The sequence below is a fragment of the Pseudophryne corroboree genome (genome assembly GCF_028390025.1).
Source record: "Pseudophryne corroboree isolate aPseCor3 chromosome 3 unlocalized genomic scaffold, aPseCor3.hap2 SUPER_3_unloc_18, whole genome shotgun sequence".
Taxonomy (NCBI): Eukaryota; Metazoa; Chordata; class Amphibia; order Anura; family Myobatrachidae; genus Pseudophryne; species Pseudophryne corroboree.
In genome coordinates, this window is record NW_026967506.1 from 821,749 (window position 1) to 844,409 (window position 22,661).

Sequence of the window (22,661 nt, forward strand, 5' to 3'; positions counted from 1 at the left end):
CTCTCTCATGCACGCTCCCCCTCTCTCTCATGCACACTCCCTCTCTCTCATGCACACTCTCCCTCTCTCTCATGCATGCTCCCTCTCTCTCATGCACGCTCCCCCTCTCTCTCATGCACACTCCCTCTCTCTCATGCACGCTCCCCCTCTCTCTCATGCACACTCCCTCTCTCTCATGCACACTCTCCCTCTCTCTCATGCACGCACCCTCTCTCTCATGCACACTCCTTCTCTCTCATGCACACTCCCCCTCTCTCTCATGCACGCTCCCTCCCTCTCATGCACGCTCCCTCTCTCTCATGCACACTCCCTCTCTCCCATCTCTCACGATTAGTCCCCCAGTGTAACCAGTACAGAAACAGTGTGGGAGCTCACTGACAGCAAGCACGCTCACAGCTGTGTGTGGTATATAGAGTATACAAGAGAAGGGAATGTGCACAGTACAGCCGGTACTATATACTGGGGGAAATGCCATGTTATAGACAGACTTCAGGCGTACAAGTTACAGGTATTATTTTATTATAGGCAATGATACAGTCACACACGGCAACAGCTAAAACAATTGGGATATCTTCAATTTCTTGCGCAATTTACTGTACATAACGGAAAACAAGATGATGCCCAAAACAGCCGCAAGTAAGAGCGCAAATTCCACATATAGCGCAATGGCTGCATCGGCTGTAGAGACGTCCAGTCCCAGGAAGAGAACGGTGTCAGATCTCAGATCCTCTGAGGGTTCCGTGTGGCCGCTGCTGGTCTTGGTAGTGGTGGTTGTACCTGTAGTAAAGGACATTTCTCTGTTAGTGACTCTTCCAACACTTACATGGGACATGACGGAGGATGACACGAGTCAGAGGGACACTAACCACAAAATACACTGTGATACATAAAAGCTGTAATGAAAATGTGACAGTATTCCCACCGTTCCCTGCACCTTACACCAAACATTGGAAAGAAATACAGATGAGGTATTTATACAGTGTCTACAAATGGACCATTGTACCTCATACTCTGCATAGGGAAAACCATCTGCCAAAGACGAAGGACAAGTCCCACGTCTGCGTCTGTCTGCAGTCACCGGTCTGTGTACAGATGCCACTACAAGGCCCATCCCTGGTATACATCTGTGCGTCCACACATCAGCATCCGTAGAGGATGCAATACAGCCCGACGTTTCTTTAAATGCCACCATGGGTCACACAAGCTCTATGGCAGGTGTCACCATAATAATCCCAAATGACGAACCAACTCCATGCGTCCACTAACTACTCCCTGTCACCGCCCATAATATAGACCATCTCCATGCGTGGACTAACCACATCCTTCTCACCGCCTAGGAACGCCCATAATAAAGACCATCTCCATGAGTACAGCATCGTGGCATATGTATGACTGATACTAAATGAGAGTGGAGTACGGATGACTGGGAGTAGAGCAGAGTGGAATATGGATGACTGGGAGTAGAGAAGAGTGGAGTAAGGATGACTGGGAGTAGAGCAGAGTGGAGTATGGATGACTGGGGGTAGAGCAGAGTGGAGTATGGATGACTGGGAGTAGAGCAGAGTGGGGTATGGATGACTGGGAGTAGAGCAGAGTGGGGTCTGGATGACTGGGAGTAGAGCAGAGTGAAGTATGGATGACTGGGAGTAGAACAAAGGGGAGTATGGATGACTGGGAGTAGAGAAGAGTGGAGTATGGATGACTGGGAGTAGAGCAGAGTGGAGTATGGATGACTGGGGGTAGAGCAGAGTGGAGTATGGATGACTGGGAGTAGAGCAGAGTGGGGTATGGATGACTGGGAGTAGAGCAGAGTGGAGTATGGATGACTGGGAGTAGAGCAGAGTGGAGTATGGATGACTGGGAGTAGAGAAGAGTGGAGTATGGATGACTGGGAGTAGAGCAGAGTGGAGTATGGATGACTGGGAGTAGAGAAGAGTGGAGTATGGATGACTGGGAGTAGAGAAGAGTGGAGTATGGATGACTGGGAGTAGAGCAGAGTGGAGTATGGATGACTGGGAGTAGAGAAGAGTGGAGTATGGATGACTGGGAGTAGAGCAGAGTGGAGTATGGATGACTGGGGGTAGAGCAGAGTGGAGTATGGATGACTGGGAGTAGAGCAGAGTGGGGTATGGATGACTGGGAGTAGAGCAGAGTGGAGTATGGATGACTGGGAGTAGAGCAGAGTGGAGTATGGATGACTGGGAGTAGAGCAGAGTGGGGTATGGATGACTGGGAGTAGAGCAGAGTGGAGTATGGATGCCTGGGAGTAGAGCAGAGTGGGGTATGGATGACTGGGAGTTGAGCAGAGTGGAGTATGGAAGACTGGGAGTAGAGCAGAGTGGAGTATGGATGACTGGGAGTAGAGCAGAGTGGGGTATGGATGACTGGGAGTAGAGCAGAGTGGAGTATGGATGGCCGGGAGTAGAGCAGAGTGGAGTTTGGATGACTAGGAGTAGAGCAGAGTGGAGTATGGATGACTGGGAGTAGAGCAGAGTGGAGTATGGATGACTGGGAGTAGAGCAGAGTGGAGTATGGATGACTGGGAGTAGAGCACAGTGGAGTATGGATGACTGGGAGTAGAGCAGATTGGAGTATGGTTTACTGGGAGTAGAGCAGAGTGGAGTATGGATGACTGGGAGTAGAGCACAGTGGAGTATGGATGACTGGGAGTAGAGCAGATTGGAGTATGGATTACTGGTGTAGAGCAGAGTGGAGTATGAATGACTGGGAGTAGAGCAGATTGGAGTATGGATTACTGGTGTAGAGCAGAGTGGAGTATGGATGACTGGGAGTAGAGCAGAGTGGAGTATGAATGGCCGGGAGTAGAGCAGAGTGGAGTATGGATGACTAGGAGTAGAGCAGAGTGGAGTATGGATGACTGGGAGTAGAGCAGAGTGGAGTATGGATGACTGGGAGTAGAGCAGAGTGGAGTATGGATGACTGGGAGTAGAGCACAGTGGAGTATGGATGACTGGGAGTAGAGCAGATTGGAGTATGGTTTACTGGGAGTAGAGCAGAGTGGAGTATGGATGACTGGGAGTAGAGCACAGTGGAGTATGGATGACTGGGAGTAGAGCAGATTGGAGTATGGATTACTGGTGTAGAGCAGAGTGGAGTATGAATGACTGGGAGTAGAGCAGATTGGAGTATGGATTACTGGTGTAGAGCAGAGTGGAGTATGGATGACTGGGAGTAGAGCAGAGTGGAGTATGAATGACTGGGAGTAGAGCAGAGTGGAGTATGGATGACTGGGAGTAGAGCAGAGTGGGGTATGGATGACTGGGAGTAGAGCACAGTGGAGTATGGATGACTGGGAGTAGAGCAGATTGGAGTATGGATTACTGGGAGTAGAGCAGAGTGGAGTATGGATGAATGGGAGTAGAGCAGAGTGGAGTATGGATGACTGGGAGTAGAGCAGAGTGGAGTATGGATGACTGGGAGTAGAGCAGAGTGGAGTATGGATTACTGGGAGTAGAGCAGAGTGGGGTATGGATGACTGGGAGTAGAGCAGAGTGGAGTATGGATGACTGGGAGTAGAGCAGAGTGTAGTATGGATGACCGGGAGTAGAGCAGAGTGTAGTATGGATGACTGTGAGTAGAGCAGAGTGGAGTATGGATGACTGGGAGTAGAGCAGAGTGGAGTATTAATGACTGGGAGTAGAGCAGAGTGGAGTATGAATGACTGGGAGTAGAGCAGAGTGGGGTATGGATGACTGGGAGTAGAGAAGAGTGGAGTATGAATGACTGGGAGTAGAGCAGAGTGGAGTATGGATAACCAGGAGTAGAGCAGAGTGGAGTATGGATGACTGGGAGTAGAGCAGAGTGGGGTATGGATGACTGGGAGTAGAGCAGAGTGGAGTATGGATGACTGGGAGTAGAGCAGAGTGTAGTATGGATGAATGGGAGTAGAGCAGAGTGGAGTATGGATGACTGGGAGTAGAGCAGAGTGGAGTATGGATGACTGGGAGTAGAGCAGAGTGGAGTATGGATTACTGGGAGTAGAGCAGAGTGGGGTATGGATGACTGGGAGTAGAGCAGAGTGGAGTATGGATGACTGGGAGTAGAGCAGAGTGTAGTATGGATGACCGGGAGTAGAGCAGAGTGTAGTATGGATGACTGTGAGTAGAGCAGAGTGGAGTATGGATGACTGGGAGTAGAGAAGAGTGGAGTATGGATGACTGGGAGTAGAGCAGAGTGGAGTATGAATGACTGGGAGTAGAGCAGAGTGGGGTATGGATGACTGGGAGTAGAGAACAGTGGAGTATGAATGACTGGGAGTAGAGCAGAGTGGAGTATGGATTACTGGGAGTAGAGCAGAGTGGGGTATGGATGACTGGGAGTAGAGCAGAGTGGAGTATGGATGACTGGGAGTAGAGCAGAGTGTAGTATGGATGACCGGGAGTAGAGCAGAGTGTAGTATGGATGACTGTGAGTAGAGCAGAGTGGAGTATGGATGACTGGGAGTAGAGCAGAGTGGAGTATGAATGACTGGGAGTGGAGCAGAGTGGAGTATGGATGACTGTGAGTAGAGCAGAGTGGAGTATGGATGACTGGGAGTAGAGAAGAGTGGAGTATGAATGACTGGGAGTAGAGCAGAGTGGAGTATGGATAACCAGGAGTAGAGCAGAGTGGAGTATGGATGACTGGGAGTAGAGAAGAGTGGAGTATGGATGACTGGGAGTAGAGCAGAGTGGAGTATGGATGACTGTGAGTAGAGCAGAGTGGGGTATGGATGACTGGGAGTAGAGCAGAGTGGGGTATGGATGACTAGGAGTAGAGCAGAGTGGAGTATGGATGACTGGGAGTAGAGCAGAGTGGAGTATGGATGACTGGGAGTAGTGCAGAGTGGAGTATGGATGACTGGGAGTAGAGCAGAGTGGAGTATGGATGATGGAGTAGAGCAGAGTGGAGTATGGATGACTGGGAGTAGAGCAGAGTGGAGTATGGATGACTGGGAGTAGAGCAGAGTGGGGTATGGATGACTGGGAGTAGAGCAGAGTGGGGTATGGATGACTGGGAGTTGAGCAGAGTGTAGTATGGATGACTGGGAGAAGAGCAGAGTGGAGTATGGATGACTGGGAGTAGAGCAGAGTGGAGTATGGATGACTGGGAGTAGAGCAGAGTGGAGTATGGATGACTGGGAGTAGAGCAGAGTGGAGTATGGATGACTGGGAGTAGAGCAGAGTGGGGTATAGATGACTGTGAGTAGAGCAGAGTGGAGTATGGATGACTGTGAGTAGAGCAGAGTGGAGTATGGATGCCTGGGAGTAGAGAAGAGTGGAGTATGGATGACTGGGAGTAGAGCAGAGTGGAGTATGAATGACTGGGAGTAGAGCAGAGTGGAGTATGGATGACTGTGAGTAGAGCAGAGTGGAGTATGGATGACTGGGAGTAGAGAAGAGTGGAGTATGGATGACTGGGAGTAGAGCAGAGTGGAGTATGGATGACTGGGAGTAGAGCAGAGTGGAGTATGGATGACTGGGAGTAGAGCAGAGTGGAGAATGGATGACTGGGAGTAGAGCAGACTGGAGTATGGATGACTGGGAGTAGAGCAGAGTGGGGTATGGATGACTGGGAGTAGAGCAGACTGGAGTATGGATGACTGGGAGTAGAGCAGAGTGGGGTATGGATGACTGGGAGTAGAGCAGAGTGGGGTATGGATGACTGGGAGTTGAGCAGAGTGGAGTATGGATGACTGGGAGTAGAACAGAGTGGAGTATGGATGACTGGGAGTAGAGCAGAGTGGAGTATGGATGACTGGGAGTAGCGCAGAGTGGAGTATGGATGACTGGGAGTAGAGCAGAGTGGAGTATGGATGACTGGGAGTAGAGCAGAGTGGAGTATGTAAGACTGGGAGTAGAGGAGAGTGGAGTATGGATGACTGGGAGTAGAACAGAGTGGGGTATAGATGAATGGGAGTAGAGCAGAGTGGAGTATGGATGACTGGGAGTAGAGCAGAGTGGAGTATGGATGATTGGGAGTAGAGCAGAGTGGAGTATGAATGACTGGGAGTAGAGCAGAGTGGGGTATGGATGACTGGGAGTAGCGCAGAGTGGAGTATGGATGACTGGGAGTAGAGCAGAGTGGAGTATGACTGACTGGGAGTAGAGCAGAGTGGAGTATGGATTACTGGGAGTAGAGCAGAGTGGAGTATGGATGACTGGGAGTAGAGCAGAGTGGAGTAAGGATGACTGGGAGTTGAGCAGAGTGGAGTATGGATGACTGGGAGTAGAGCAGAGTGGAGTATGGATTACTGGGAGTAGAGCAGAGTGGGGTATGGATGACCGGGAGTAGAGCAGAGTGGAGTATGGATGACTGTGAGTAGAGCAGAGTGGAGTATGGATGACTGGGAGTAGAGCAGAGTGGAGTATGGATGACTGGGAGTAGAGCAGAGTGGGGTATGGATGACCGGGAGTAGAGCAGAGTGGAGTATGGATGACTGGGAGTAGAGCAGAGTGGGGTATGGATGACTGGGAGTAGTGCAGAGTAGAGTATGAATGACTGGGAGTAGAGCAGAGTGGAGTATGGATGCCTGGGAGTAGAGCAGAGTGGAGTATGGATGCCTGGGAGTAGAGCAGAGTGGAGTATGGATGACTGGGAGTAGAGCAGAGTGGAGTATGGATGACTGTGAGTAGAGTAGAGAGGGGTATGGATGACTGGGAGTAGAGAAGAGTGGAGTATGGATGACTGGGAGTAGAGCAGAGTGGAGTATGGATGACTGGGAGTAGAGCAGAGTGGAGTATGGATGACTGGGAGTAGAGCAGAGTGGAGTATGGATGCCTGGGAGTAGAGCAGAGTGGAGTATGGATGACTGGGAGTAGAGCAGAGTGGAGTATGGATGACTGGGAGTAGAGCAGAGTGGAGTATGTAAGACTGGGAGTAGAGGAGAGTGGAGTATGGATGACTGGGAGTAGAACAGAGTGGGGTATAGATGAATGGGAGTAGAGCAGAGTGGAGTATGGATGACTGGGAGTAGAGCAGAGTGGGGTATGGATGACTGGGAGTAGAGTAGAGTGGGGTAAGGATGACTGGGAGTTGAGCAGAGTGGAGTATGGATGACTGGGAGTAGAGCAGAGTGGAGTATGGATTACTGGGAGTAGAGCAGAGTGGGGTATGGATGACCGGGAGTAGAGCAGAGTGGAGTATGGATGACTGGGAGTAGAGCAGAGTGGAGTATGGATGACTGGGAGTAGAGCAGAGTGGAGTATGGATGACTGGGAGTAGAGCAGAGTGGGGTATGGATGACCGGGAGTAGAGCAGAGTGGAGTATGGATGACTGGGAGTAGAGCAGAGTGGGGTATGAATGACTGGGAGTAGAGCAGAGTGGAGTATGGATGCCTGGGAGTAGAGCAGAGTGGAGTATGGTTGCCTGGGAGTAGAGCAGAGTGGAGTATGGTTGCCTGGGAGTAGAGCAGAGTGGAGTATGGATGCCTGGGAGTAGAGCAGAGTGGAGTATGGATGCCTGGGAGTAGAGCAGAGTGGAGTATGGATGACTGGGAGTAGAGCAGAGTGGAGTATGGATGACTGTGAGTAGAGTAGAGAGGGGTATGGATGACTGGGAGTAGAGAAGAGTGGAGTATGGATGACTGGGAGTAGAGCAGAGTGGAGTATGGATGACTGGGAGTAGAGCAGAGTGGAGTATGGATGACTGGGAGTAGAGCAGAGTGGAGTATGGATGCCTGGGAGTAGAGCAGAGTGGAGTATGGATGACTGGGAGTAGAGCAGAGTGGAGTATGGATGACTGGGAGTAGAGCAGAGTGGAGTATGTAAGACTGGGAGTAGAGGAGAGTGGAGTATGGATGACTGGGAGTAGAACAGAGTGGGGTATAGATGAATGGGAGTAGAGCAGAGTGGAGTATGGATGACTGGGAGTAGAGCAGAGTGGGGTATGGATGACTGGGAGTAGAGTAGAGTGGGGTAAGGATGACTGGGAGTTGAGCAGAGTGGAGTATGGATGACTGGGAGTAGAGCAGAGTGGAGTATGGATTACTGGGAGTAGAGCAGAGTGGGGTATGGATGACCGGGAGTAGAGCAGAGTGGAGTATGGATGACTGGGAGTAGAGCAGAGTGGAGTATGGATGACTGGGAGTAGAGCAGAGTGGAGTATGGATGACTGGGAGTAGAGCAGAGTGGGGTATGGATGACCGGGAGTAGAGCAGAGTGGAGTATGGATGACTGGGAGTAGAGCAGAGTGGGGTATGAATGACTGGGAGTAGAGCAGAGTGGAGTATGGATGCCTGGGAGTAGAGCAGAGTGGAGTATGGTTGCCTGGGAGTAGAGCAGAGTCGAGTATGGTTGCCTGGGAGTAGAGCAGAGTGGAGTATGGATGACTGGGAGTAGAGAAGAGTGGAGTATGGATGACTGGGAGTAGAGCAGAGTGGAGTATGGATGACTGGGAGTAGAGAAGAGTGGAGTATGGATGACTGGGAGTAGAGCAGAGTGGGGTATGGATGACTGGGAGTAGAGAAGAGTGGAGTATGGATGACTGGGAGTAGAGCAGAGTGGAGTATGGATGACTGGGAGTAGAGCAGAGTGGAGTATGGATGACTGGGAGTAGAGCAGAGTGGAGTATGGATGCCTGGGAGTAGAGCAGAGTGGAGTATGGATGACTGGGAGTAGAGCAGAGTGGAGTATGGATGACTGGGAGTAGAGCAGAGTGGAGTATGTAAGACTGGGAGTAGAGGAGAGTGGAGTATGGATGACTGGGAGTAGAACAGAGTGGGGTATAGATGAATGGGAGTAGAGCAGAGTGGAGTATGGATGACTGGGAGTAGAGCAGAGTGGGGTATGGATGACTGGGAGTAGAGTAGAGTGGAGTATGAATGACTGGGAGTAGAGCAGAGTGGAGTATGGATGACTGGGGGTAGATCAGAGTGGAGTAAGGATGACTGGGAGTAGAGCAGAGTGGAGTATGGATGACTGGGAGTAGAGCAGAGTGGAGTACGGATGACTGGGAGTAGAGCAGAGTGGAGTATGGATGACTGGGAGTAGAGCAGCGTGGAGTATGGATGACTGGGAGTAGAGTAGAGTAGAGTGGAGTATGGATGCCTGGGAGTAGAGCAGAGTGGGTATGGATGCCTGGGAGTAGAGCAGAGTGGGGTATGGATGACTGGGAGTAGTGGAGAGTGGAGTATGAATGACTGGGAGTAGAACAGAGTGGGGTATGGATGACTGGGAGTAGTGGAGAGTGGAGTATGAATGACTGGGAGTAGAGCAGAATGGGGTATGGATGGCTGGGAGTAGAGCAGAGTGGAGTATGGATGACTGGGAGTAGAGGAGAGTGGGGTATGGATGACTGGGAGTAGAACAGAGTGGAGTATGGATGACTGGGAGTAGAGCAGAGTGGGGTATGGATGACTGGGAGTAGAGCAGAGTGGGGTATGGATGACTGGGAGTAGAGCAGAGTGGAGTATGGATGACTAGGAGTAGAATACAGTGGAGTATGGATGACTGGGAGTAGAGCAGAGTGGAGTATGGATGACTGGGAGTAGAGCAGAGTGGAGTATGTAAGACTGGGAGTAGAGGAGAGTGGAGTATGGATGACTGGGAGTAGAACAGAGTGGGGTATAGATGAATGGGAGTAGAGCAGAGTGGAGTATGGATGACTGGGAGTAGAGCAGAGTGGGGTATGGATGACTGGGAGTAGAGTAGAGTGGAGTAAGGATGACTGGGAGTTGAGCAGAGTGGAGTATGGATGACTGGGAGTAGAGCAGAGTGGAGTATGGATTACTGGGAGTAGAGCAGAGTGGGGTATGGATGACCGGGAGTAGAGCAGAGTGGAGTATGGATGACTGGGAGTAGAGCAGAGTGGAGTATGGATGACTGGGAGTAGAGCAGAGTGGAGTATGGATGACTGGGAGTAGAGCAGAGTGGGGTATGGATGACCGGGAGTAGAGCAGAGTGGAGTATGGATGACTGGGAGTAGAGCAGAGTGGGGTATGGATGACTGGGAGTAGTGCAGAGTAGAGTATGAATGACTGGGAGTAGAGCAGAGTGGAGTATGGATGCCTGGGAGTAGAGCAGAGTGGAGTATGGATGCCTGGGAGTAGAGCAGAGTGGAGTATGGATGACTGGGAGTAGAGAAGAGTGGAGTATGGATGACTGGGAGTAGAGCAGAGTGGGGTATGGATGACTGGGAGTAGAGAAGAGTGGAGTATGGATGACTGGGAGTAGAGCAGAGTGGAGTATGGATGACTGGGAGTAGAGCAGAGTGGAGTATGGATGACTGGGAGTAGAGCAGAGTGGAGTATGGATGACTGGGAGTAGAGCAGAGTGGAGTATGGATGACTGGGAGTAGAGCAGAGTGGAGTATGTAAGACTGGGAGTAGAGGAGAGTGGAGTATGGATGACTGGGAGTAGAGCAGAGTGGAGTATGGATGCCTGGGAGTAGAGCAGAGTGGAGTATGGATGCCTGGGAGTAGAGCAGAGTGGAGTATGGATGACTGGGAGTAGAGAAGAGTGGAGTATGGATGACTGGGAGTAGAGTAGAGTGGAGTATGAATGACTGGGAGTAGAGCAGAGTGGAGTATGGATGACTGAAGGTAGATCAGAGTGAGTAAGGATGACTGGGAGTAGAGCAGAGTGGAGTATGGATGACTGGGAGTAGAGCAGAGTGGAGTACGGATGACTGGGAGTAGAGCAGAGTGGAGTATGGATGACTGGGAGTAGAGCAGCGAGGAGTATGGATGACTGGGAGTAGAGTAGAGTGGAGTATGGATGCCTGGGAGTAGAGCAGAGTGGGGTATGGATGCCTGGGAGTAGAGCAGAGTGGGGTATGGATGACTGGGAGTAGTGGAGAGTGGGGTATGAATGACTGGGAGTAGAGCAGAGTGGGGTATGGATGACTGGGAGTAGAGCAGAGTGGAGTATGGATGACTGGGAGTAGAGCAGAGTGGAGTATGAATGACTGGGAGTAGAGCAGAGTGGAGTATGGATGACTGGGAGTAGAGCAGAGTGGAGTATGGATGACTGGGAGTAGAGCAGAGTGGAGTAAGGATGACTGGGAGTTGAGCAGAGTGGAGTATGGATGACTGGGAGTAGAGCAGAGTGGAGTATGGATGACTGGGAGTAGAGCAGAGTGGAGTATGGATGACTGGGAGTAGAGCAGAGTGGGGTATGGATGACCGGGAGTAGAGCAGAGTGGAGTATGGATGACTGTGAGTAGAGCAGAGTGGAGTATGGATGACTGGGAGTAGAGCAGAGTGGAGTATGGATGACTGGGAGTAGAGCAGAGTGGGGTATGGATGACCGGGAGTAGAGCAGAGTGGAGTATGGATGACTGGGAGTAGAGCAGAGTGGGGTATGGATGACTGGGAGTAGTGCAGAGTAGAGTATGAATGACTGGGAGTAGAGCAGAGTGGAGTATGGATGCCTGGGAGTAGAGCAGAGTAGAGTATGAATGACTGGGAGTAGAGCAGAGTGGAGTATGGATGCCTGGGAGTAGAGCAGAGTGGAGTATGGATGCCTGGGAGTAGAGCAGAGTGGAGTATGGATGACTGTGAGTAGAGTAGAGTGGGGTATGGATGACTGGGAGTAGAGCAGAGTGGAGTATGGATGACTGGGAGTAGAGCAGAGTGGAGTATGGATGCCTGGGAGTAGAGCAGAGTGGAGTATGGATGACTGGGAGTAGAGCAGAGTGGAGTAAGGATGACTGGGAGTTGAGCAGAGTGGAGTATGGATGACTGGGAGTAGAGCAGAGTGGAGTATGGATGACTGGGAGTAGAGCAGAGTGGAGTATGGATGACTGGGAGTAGAGCAGAGTGGAGTATGGATGACCGGGAGTAGAGCAGAGTGAAGTATGGATGACTGTGAGTAGAGCAGAGTGGAGTATGGATGACTGGGAGTAGAGCAGAGTAGAGTATGGATGACTGGGAGTAGAGCAGAGTGGGGTATGGATGACCGGGAGTAGAGCAGAGTGGAGTATGGATGACTGGGAGTAGAGCAGAGTGGGGTATGGATGACTGGGAGTAGTGCAGAGTAGAGTATGAATGACTGGGAGTAGAGCAGAGTGGAGTATGGATGCCTGGGAGTAGAGCAGAGTGGAGTATGGATGCCTGGGAGTAGAGCAGAGTGGAGTATGGATGACTGGGAGTAGAGCAGAGTGGAGTATGGATGACTGTGAGTAGAGTAGAGTGGGGTATGGATGACTGGGAGTAGAGAAGAGTGGAGTATGGATGACTGGGAGTAGAGCAGAGTGGAGTATGGATGACTGGGAGTAGAGCAGAGTGGAGTATGGATGACTGGGAGTAGAGCAGAGTGGAGTATGGATGCCTGGGAGTAGAGCAGAGTGTAGTATGGATGACTGGGAGTAGAGCAGAGTGGAGTATGGATGACTGGGAGTAGAGCAGAGTGGAGTATGTAAGACTGGGAGTAGAGGAGAGTGGAGTATGGATGACTGGGAGTAGAACAGAGTGGGGTATAGATGAATGGGAGTAGAGCAGAGTGGAGTATGGATGACTGGGAGTAGAGCAGAGTGGGGTATGGATGACTGGGAGTAGAGTAGAGTGGAGTAAGGATGACTGGGAGTTGAGCAGAGTGGAGTATGGATGACTGGGAGTAGAGCAGAGTGGAGTATGGATTACTGGGAGTAGAGCAGAGTGGGGTATGGATGACCGGGAGTAGAGCAGAGTGGAGTATGGATGACTGGGAGTAGAGCAGAGTGGAGTATGGATGACTGGGAGTAGAGCAGAGTGGAGTATGGATGACTGGGAGTAGAGCAGAGTGGGGTATGGATGACCGGGAGTAGAGCAGAGTGGAGTATGGATGACTGGGAGTAGAGCAGAGTGGGGTATGGATGACTGGGAGTAGAGCAGAGTGGGGTATGGATGACTGGGAGTAGAGCAGAGTGGGGTATGGATGACTGGGAGTAGAGCAGAGTGGAGTATGGATGACTAGGAGTAGAATACAGTGGAGTATGGATGACTGGGAGTAGAGCAGAGTGGAGTATGGATGACTGGGAGTAGAGCAGAGTGGAGTATGTAAGACTGGGAGTAGAGGAGAGTGGAGTATGGATGACTGGGAGTAGAACAGAGTGGGGTATAGATGAATGGGAGTAGAGCAGAGTGGAGTATGGATGACTGGGAGTAGAGCAGAGTGGGGTATGGATGACTGGGAGTAGAGTAGAGTGGAGTAAGGATGACTGGGAGTTGAGCAGAGTGGAGTATGGATGACTGGGAGTAGAGCAGAGTGGAGTATGGATTACTGGGAGTAGAGCAGAGTGGGGTATGGATGACCGGGAGTAGAGCAGAGTGGAGTATGGATGACTGGGAGTAGAGCAGAGTGGAGTATGGATGACTGGGGGTAGAGCAGAGTGGAGTATGGATGACTGGGAGTAGAGCAGAGTGGGGTATGGATGACCGGGAGTAGAGCAGAGTGGAGTATGGATGACTGGGAGTAGAGCAGAGTGGGGTATGGATGACTGGGAGTAGTGCAGAGTAGAGTATGAATGGCTGGGAGTAGAGCAGAGTGGAGTATGGATGCCTGGGAGTAGAGCAGAGTGGAGTATGGATGCCTGGGAGTAGAGCAGAGTGGAGTATGGATGACAGGGAGTAGAGAAGAGTGGAGTATGGATGACTGGGAGTAGAGCAGAGTGGGGTATGGATGACTGGGAGTAGAGAAGAGTGGAGTATGGATGACTGGGAGTAGAGCAGAGTGGAGTATGGATGACTGGGAGTAGAGCAGAGTGGAGTATGGATGACTGGGAGTAGAGCAGAGTGGAGTATGGATGCCTGGGAGTAGAGCAGAGTGGAGTATGGATGACTGCGAGTAGAGCAGAGTGGAGTATGGATGACTGGGAGTAGAGCAGAGTGGAGTATGTAAGACTGGGAGTAGAGGAGAGTGGAGTATGGATGATTGGGAGTAGAACAGAGTGGGGTATAGATGAATGGGAGTAGAGCAGAGTGGAGTATGGATGACTGGGAGTAGAGCAGAGTGGGGTATGGATGACTGGGAGTAGAGTAGAGTGGAGTATGAATGACTGGGAGTAGAGCAGAGTGGAGTATGGATGACTGGGGGTAGATCAGAGTGGAGTAAGGATGACTGGGAGTAGAGCAGAGTGGAGTATGGATGACTGGGAGTAGAGCAGAGTGGAGTACGGATGACTGGGAGTAGAGCAGAGTGGAGTATGGATGACTGGGAGTAGAGCAGCGTGGAGTATGGATGACTGGGAGTAGAGTAGAGTGGAGTATGGATGCCTGGGAGTAGAGCAGAGTGGGGTATGGATGCCTGGGAGTAGAGCAGAGTGGGGTATGGATGACTGGGAGTAGTGGAGAGTGGAGTATGAATGACTGGGAGTAGAACAGAGTGGGGTATGGATGACTGGGAGTAGTGGAGAGTGGAGTATGAATGACTGGGAGTAGAGCAGAATGTGGTATGGATGGCTGGGAGTAGAGCAGAGTGGAGTATGGATGACTGGGAGTAGAGGAGAGTGGGGTATGGATGACTGGGAGTAGAACAGAGTGGAGTATGGATGACTGGGAGTAGAGCAGAGTGGGGTATGGATGACTGGGAGTAGAGCAGAGTGGGGTATGGATGACTGGGAGTAGAGCAGAGTGGGGTATGGATGACTGGGAGTAGAGCAGAGTGGAGTATGGATGACTAGGAGTAGAATACAGTGGAGTATGGATGACTGGGAGTAGAGCAGAGTGGAGTATGGATGACTGGGAGTAGAGCAGAGTGGAGTATGTAAGACTGGGAGTAGAGGAGAGTGGAGTATGGATGACTGGGAGTAGAACAGAGTGGGGTATAGATGAATGGGAGTAGAGCAGAGTGGAGTATGGATGACTGGGAGTAGAGCAGAGTGGGGTATGGATGACTGGGAGTAGAGTAGAGTGGAGTAAGGATGACTGGGAGTTGAGCAGAGTGGAGTATGGATGACTGGGAGTAGAGCAGAGTGGAGTATGGATTACTGGGAGTAGAGCAGAGTGGGGTATGGATGACCGGGAGTAGAGCAGAGTGGAGTATGGATGACTGGGAGTAGAGCAGAGTGGAGTATGGATGACTGGGAGTAGAGCAGAGTGGAGTATGGATGACTGGGAGTAGAGCAGAGTGGGGTATGGATGACCGGGAGTAGAGCAGAGTGGAGTATGGATGACTGGGAGTAGAGCAGAGTGGGGTATGGATGACTGGGAGTAGTGCAGAGTAGAGTATGAATGACTGGGAGTAGAGCAGAGTGGAGTATGGATGCCTGGGAGTAGAGCAGAGTGGAGTATGGATGCCTTGGAGTAGAGCAGAGTGGAGTATGGATGACTGGGAGTAGAGAAGAGTGGAGTATGGATGACTGGGAGTAGAGCAGAGTGGGGTATGGATGACTGGGAGTAGAGAAGAGTGGAGTATGGATGACTGGGAGTAGAGCAGAGTGGAGTATGGATGACTGGGAGTAGAGCAGAGTGGAGTATGGATGACTGGGAGTAGAGCAGAGTGGAGTATGGATGCCTGGGAGTAGAGCAGAGTGGAGTATGGATGACTGGGAGTAGAGCAGAGTGGAGTATGGATGACTGGGAGTAGAGCAGAGTGGAGTATGTAAGACTGGGAGTAGAGGAGAGTGGAGTATGGATGACTGGGAGTAGAACAGAGTGGGGTATAGATGAATGGGAGTAGAGCAGAGTGGAGTATGGATGACTGGGAGTAGAGCAGAGTGGGGTATGGATGACTGGGAGTAGAGTAGAGTGGAGTATGAATGACTGGGAGTAGAGCAGAGTGGAGTATGGATGACTGGGGGTAGATCAGAGTGGAGTAAGGATGACTGGGAGTAGAGCAGAGTGGAGTATGGATGACTGGGAGTAGAGCAGAGAGGAGTACGGATGACTGGGAGTAGAGCAGAGTGGAGTATGGATGACTGGGAGTAGAGCAGCGTGGAGTATGGATGACTGGGAGTAGAGTAGAGTGGAGTATGGATGCCTGGGAGTAGAGCAGAGTGGGGTATGGATGCCTGGGAGTAGAGCAGAGTGGGGTATGGATGACTGGGAGTAGTGGAGAGTGGAGTATGAATGACTGGGAGTAGAACAGAGTGGGGTATGGATGACTGGGAGTAGTGGAGAGTGGAGTATGAATGACTGGGAGTAGAGCAGAATGGGGTATGGATGGCTGGGAGTAGAGCAGAGTGGAGTATGGATGACTGAGAGTAGAGCAGAGTGGAGTATGGATGACTTGGAGTAGAGAAGAGTGGAGTATGGATGACTGGGAGTAGAGCAGAGTGGAGTATGGATGACTGGGAGTAGAGCAGAGTGGAGTATGGATGACTTGGAGTAGAGAAGAGTGGAGTATGGATGACTGCGAGTAGAGGAGAGTGGGGTATGGATGACTGGGAGTAGAACAGAGTGGAGTATGGATGACTGGGAGTAGAGCAGAGAGGGGTATGGATGACTGGGAGTAGAGCAGAGTGGGGTATGGATGACTGGGAGTAGAGCAGAGTGGAGTATGGATGACTAGGAGTAGAATACAGTGGAGTATGGATGACTGGGAGTAGAGCAGAGTGGAGTATGGATGACTGGGAGTAGAGCAGAGTGGAGTACGGATGACTGGGATTAGAGCAGAGTGGGGTATGGATGACTGGGAGTAGAGCAGAGTGGAGTATGAATGACTGGGAGTAGAGCAGAGTGGAGTATGAATGACTGGGAGTAGAGCAGAGTGGAGTATGAATGACTGGGAGTAGAGCAGAGTGGAGTATGAATGACTGGGAGTAGAGCAGAGTGGAGTATGAATGACTGGGAGTAGAGCAGAGTGGAGTATGGATAACTGGGAGTAGAGCAGAGTGGAGTATGAATGACTGGGAGTAGAGCAGAGTGGAGTATGGATGACTGGGAGTAGAGCAGAGTGGAGTATGGATGACTGGGAGTAGAGCAGAGTGGGGTATGGATGACTGGGAGTAGAGCAGAGTGGGGTATGGATGACTGTGAGTAGAGTAGAGCAGAGTGGAGTATGGATGACTGGGAGTAGAGCAGAGTGGAGTATGGATGACTGGGAGTAGAGCAGAGTGGAGTATGGATTACTGGGAGTTGAGCAGAGTGGAGTATGGATGACTGTGAGTAGAGCAGAGTGGAGTATGGATGACTGTGAGTAGAGCAGAGTGGAGTATGAATGACTGGGAGTAGAGCAGAGTGGAGTATGGATGACTGGGAGTTGAGCAGAGTGGAGTATGGATGACTGGGGGTAGATGAGAGTGGAGTATGGATGACTGGGAGTAGAGAAGAGTGGGGTATAGATGAATGGTAGTTGAGCAGAGTGGAGTATAGATGACTGGGAGTAGAGCAGAGTGGAGTATGGATGACTGGGAGTAGAGCAGAGTGGAGTATGGATGCCTGGGAGTTGAGCAGAGTGGAGTATAGATGACTGTGAGTAGAGCAGAGTGGAGTATGGATGCCTGGGAGTTGAGCAGAGTGGAGTATAGATGACTGGGAGTAGAGCAGAGTGGAGTATGGATGACTGGGAGTAGAACAGAGTGGAGTATGGATGACTGGGAGTAGAGCAGAGTGGAGTATGTATGACTGGGAGTAGAGGAGAGTGGAGTATGGATGACTGGGAGTTGAGCAGAGTGGAGTATGGATGACTGGGTGTAGAGCAGAGTGGAGTATGGATGACTGGGAGTAGAGCAGAGTGGAGTATGAATGACTGGGAGTAGAGAAGAGTGGGGTATGGATGACTGTGAGTAGAGTAGAGAAGAGTGGAGTATGGATGACTGGGAGTAGAGCAGAGTGGGGTATGGATGACTGGGAGTAGAGCAGAGTGGAGTATGGATGACTGGGAGTAGAGCAGAGTGGAGTATGAATGACTGGGAGTAGAGCAGAGTGGAGTATGAATGACTGGGAGTAGAGCAGAGTGGAGTATGGATGACTGGGAGTAGAGCAGAGTGGGGTATGGATGATCGGGAGTAGAGCAGAGTGGGGTATGGATGACTGGGGGTAGAGTAGATTGGAGTATGGATGACTGGGAGTAGAGCAGAGTGGGGTATGGATGACTGGGAGTAGAGCAGAGTGGAGTACGGATGACTGGGAGTAGAGCAGAGTGGGGTATGGATGACTGGGAGTAGAGCAGAGTGGGGTATGGATGACTGTGAGTAGAGTAGAGCAGAGTGGAGTTTGGATGACTGGGAGTAGAGCAGAGTGGAGTATGGATGACTGGGAGTAGAGGAGAGTGGAGTATGGATGACTGGGAGTTGAGCAGAGTGGAGTATGGATGACTGGGAGTAGAGGAGAGTGGAGTATGGATAACTGGGAGTTGAGCAGAGTGGAGTATGGATGACTGGGGGTAGAGCAGGGTGGAGTATGAATGACTGGGAGTAGAGCAGAGTGGGGTATGGATGACTGGGAGTAAAGCAGAGTGGAGTACGGATGACTGGGAGTAGAGCAGAGTGGGGTATGGATGACTGGGAGTAGAGCAGAGTGGGGTATGGATGACTGGGAGTAGAGCAGAGTGGAGTATGGATGACTTTGAGTAGAGCAGAGTGGAGTATGAATGACTGGGAGTAGAGCAGAGTGGAGTATGGATGACTGGGAGTTGAGCAGAGTGGAGTATGGATGACTGGGGGTAGGTGAGAGTGGAGTATGGATGACTGGGAGTAGAGAAGAGTGGGGTATAGATGAATGGGAGTTGAGCAGAGTGGAGTATAGATGACTGGGAGTAGAGCAGAGTGGAGTATGGATGACTGGGAGTAGAGCAGAGTGGAGTATGGATGCCTGGGAGTTGAGCAGAGTGGAGTATAGATGACTGTGAGTAGAGCAGAGTGGGGTATGGATGCCTGGGAGTTGAGCAGAGTGGAGTATAGATGACTGGGAGTAGAGCAGAGTGGAGTATGGATGACTGGGAGTAGAACAGAGTGGAGTATGGATGACTGGGAGTAGAGCAGAGTGGAGTATGGATGACTGGGAGTAGAGGAGAGTGGAGTATGGATGACTGGGAGTTGAGCAGAGTGGAGTATGGATGACTGGGTGTAGAGCAGAGTGGAGTATGGATGACTGGGAGTAGAGCAGAGTGGAGTATGAATGACTGGGAGTAGAGAAGAGTGGGGTATGGATGACTGTGAGTAGAGTAGAGCAGAGTGGAGTATGGATGACTGGGAGTAGAGCAGAGTGGGGTATGGATGACTGGGAGTAGAGCAGAGTGGAGTATGAATGACTGGGAGTAGAGCAGAGTGGAGTATGAATGACTGGGAGTAGAGCAGAGTGGAGTATGAATGACTGGGAGTAGAGCAGAGTGGAGTATGGATGACTGGGAGTAGAGCAGAGTGGGGTATGGATGATCGGGAGTAGAGCAGAGTGGAGTATGGATGACTGGGGGTAGAGTAGAGTGGAGTATGGATGACTGGGAGTAGAGCAGAGTGGGGTATGGATGACTGGGAGTAGAGCAGAGTGGAGTACGGATGACTGGGAGTAGAGCAGAGTGGGGTATGGATGACTGGGAGTAGAGCAGAGTGGGGTATGGATGACTGTGAGTAGAGTAGAGCAGAGTGGAGTATGGATGACTGGGAGTAGAGCAGAGTGGAGTATGGATGACTGGGAGTAGAGGAGAGTGGAGTATGGATGACTGGGAGTTGAGCAGAGTGGAGTATGGATGACTGGGAGTAGAGGATAGTGGAGTATGGATGACTGGGAGTTGAGCAGAGTGAAGTATGGATGACTGGGGGTAGAGCAGAGTGGAGTATGGATGACTGGGAGTAGAGCAGAGTGGGGTATGGATGACTGGGAGTAGAGCAGAGTGGAGTACGGATGACTGGGAGTAGAGCAGAGTGGGGTATGGATGACTGGGAGTAGAGCAGAGTGGGGTATGGATGACTGTGAGTAGAGTAGAGCAGAGTGGAGTATGGATGACTGGGAGTAGAGCAGAGTGGAGTATGGATGACTGGGAGTAGAGCAGAGTGGAGTATGGATGCCTGGGAGTTGAGCAGAGTGGAGTATAGATGACTGGGAGTAGAGCAGAGTGGAGTATGGATGACTGGGAGTAGAGCAGAGTGGGGTATGGATGACTGGGAGTAGAGCAGAGTGGAGTATGGATGACTGGGAGTAGAGCAGAGTGGAGTATGGATGACTGGGAGTATAGCAGAGTGGAGTATGAATGACTGGGAGTAGAGCAGAGTGGAGTATGGATGACTGGGAGTAGAGCAGAGTGGAGTATGAATGACTGGGAGTAGAGCAGAGTGGAGTATGGATGACTGGGAGTAGAGCAGAGTGGGGTATGGATGACTGGGAGTAGAGCAGAGTGGGGTATGGATGACTGGGAGTAGAGCAGAGTGGGGTATGGATGACTGGGAGTAGAGCAGAGTGGAGTATGGATTACTGGGAGTAGAGCAGAGTGGAGTATGGATGCCTGGGAGTTGAGCAGAGTGGAGTATGGATGACTGTGAGTAGAGCAGAGTGGAGTATGGATGACTGGGAGTAGAGCAGAGTGGAGTATGGATGACTGGGAGTAGAGCAGAGTGGAGTATGGATGACTGTGAGTAGAGTAGAGCAGAGTGGAGTATGGATGCCTGGGAGTTGAGCAGAGTGGAGTATAGATGACTGGGAGTAGAGCAGAGTGGAGTATGGATGACTGGGAGTAGAGCAGAGTGGGGTATGGATGACTGGGAGTAGAACAGAGTGGAGTATGGATGACTCGGAGTAGAGCAGAGTGGGGTATGGATGACTGTGAGTAGAGTAGAGCAGAATGGAGTATGGATGCCTGGGAGTTGAGCAGAGTGGAGTATAGATGACTGGGAGTAGAGCAGAGTGGAGTATGGATGACTGGGAGTAGAGCAGAGTGGGGTATGGATGACTGGGAGTAGAACAGAGTGGAGTATGGATGACTGGGAGTAGAGCAGAGTGGGGTATGGATGACTGTGAGTAGAGTAGAGCAGAGTGGAGTATTGATGCCTGGGAGTTGAGCAGAGTGGAGTATAGATGACTGGGAGTAGAGCAGAGTGGAGTATGGATGACTGGGAGTAGAGTAGAGTGGAGTATGGATGACTGGGAGTAGAGCAGAGTGGAGTATGGATGACTGGGAGTAGAGCAGAGTGGAGTATGGATTACTGGGAGTAGAGCAGAGTGGAGTATGGATGACTGGGAGTAGAGCAGAGTGGAGTATGGATGACTGGGAGTAGAGCAGAGTGGGGTATGGATGACTGGGAGTAGAGCAGAGTGGAGTATGGATGACTGGGAGTAGAGCAGAGTGGGGTATGGATGACTGGGAGTAGAGCAGAGTGGAGTATGGATGACTGGGAGTAGAGCAGAGTGGGGTATGGATGGCCGGGAGTACAGCAGAGTGGGGTATGGATGACTGGGAGTAGAGCAGAGTGGGGTATGGATGACTGGGAGTAGAGCAGAGTGGGGTATGGATGACTGTGAGTAGAGTAGAGCAGAGTGGAGTATGGATGCCTGGGAGTTGAGCAGAGTGGAGTATAGATGACTGGGAGTAGAGCAGAGTGGAGTATGGATGACCGGGAGTAGAGCCGAGTGGAGTATGGATGACTGGGAGTAGAGCAGAGTGGAGTATGGATGCCTGGGAGTTGAGCAGAGTGGAGTATGGATGACTGGGAGTAGAGCAGAGTGGAGTATGGATGACTGGGAGTAGAGCAGAGTGGAGTATGGATGACTGGGAGTAGAGCAGAGTGGGGTATGGATGACTGGGAGTAGAGCAGAGTGGAGTATGGATGACTGGGAGTAGAGCAGAGTGGGGTATGGATGACTGGGAGTAGAGCAGAGTGGGGTATGAATGACTGGGAGTAGAGCAGAGTGGAGTAGGGATGACTGGGAGTAGAGCAGAGTGGAGTATGAATGACTGGGAGTAGAGCAGAGTGGAGTATGGATGACTGGGAGTAGAGCAGAGTGGGGTATGGATGACTGGGAGTAGAGCAGAGTGGGGTATGGATGACTGGGAGTAGAGCAGAGTGGGGTATGGATGACTGGGAGTAGAGCAGAGTGGAGTATGGATTACTGGGAGTAGAGCAGAGTGGAGTATGGATTACTGGGAGTAGAGCAGAGTGGAGTATGGATGCCTGGGAGTTGAGCAGAGTGGAGTATGGATGACTGTGAGTAGAGCAGAGTGGAGTATGGATGACTGGGAGTAGAGCAGAGTGGAGTATGGATGACTGGGAGTAGAGCAGAGTGGAGTATGGATGACTGTGAGTAGAGTAGAGCAGAGTGGAGTATGGATGCCTGGGAGTTGAGCAGAGTGGAGTATAGATGACTGGGAGTAGAGCAGAGTGGAGTATGGATGACTGGGAGTAGAGCAGAGTGGGGTATGGATGACTGGGAGTAGAACAGAGTGGAGTATGGATGACTGGGAGTAGAGCAGAGTGGGGTATGGATGACTGTGAGTAGAGTAGAGCAGAGTGGAGTATGGATGCCTGGGAGTTGAGCAGAGTGGAGTATAGATGACTGGGAGTAGAGCAGAGTGGAGTATGGATGACTGGGAGTAGAGCAGAGTGGAGTATGAATGACTGGGAGTAGAGCAGAGTGAAGTATGGATGACTGGGAGTAGAGCAGAGTGGGGTATGGATGACTGGGAGTAGAGCAGAGTGGGGTATGGATGACTGGGAGTAGAGCAGAGTGGGGTATGGATGACTGGGAGTAGAGCAGAGTGGAGTATGGATTACTGGGAGTAGAGCAGAGTGGAGTATGGATGCCTGGGAGTTGAGCAGAGTGGAGTATGGATGACTGTGAGTAGTGCAGAGTGGAGTATGGATGACTGGGAGT

General features: G+C 51.2%; 1 protein-coding gene across 1 annotated transcript in view; it reads right to left on the minus strand.

Moving 5' to 3' along the window:
* Nucleotides 1–496: 496 nt before the first annotated feature.
* LOC134983550 (lactase/phlorizin hydrolase-like) overlaps nucleotides 497–22,661 on the minus strand; it is a 91,913-nt gene continuing 69,748 nt past the window's right edge. The window contains exon 13 of the mRNA XM_063949198.1: nucleotides 497–777. Within this exon, the coding sequence (XP_063805268.1) occupies nucleotides 554–777 (224 nt within the window). The 3' untranslated portion in view covers nucleotides 497–553. The remainder of the gene's footprint in view (nucleotides 778–22,661) is intronic.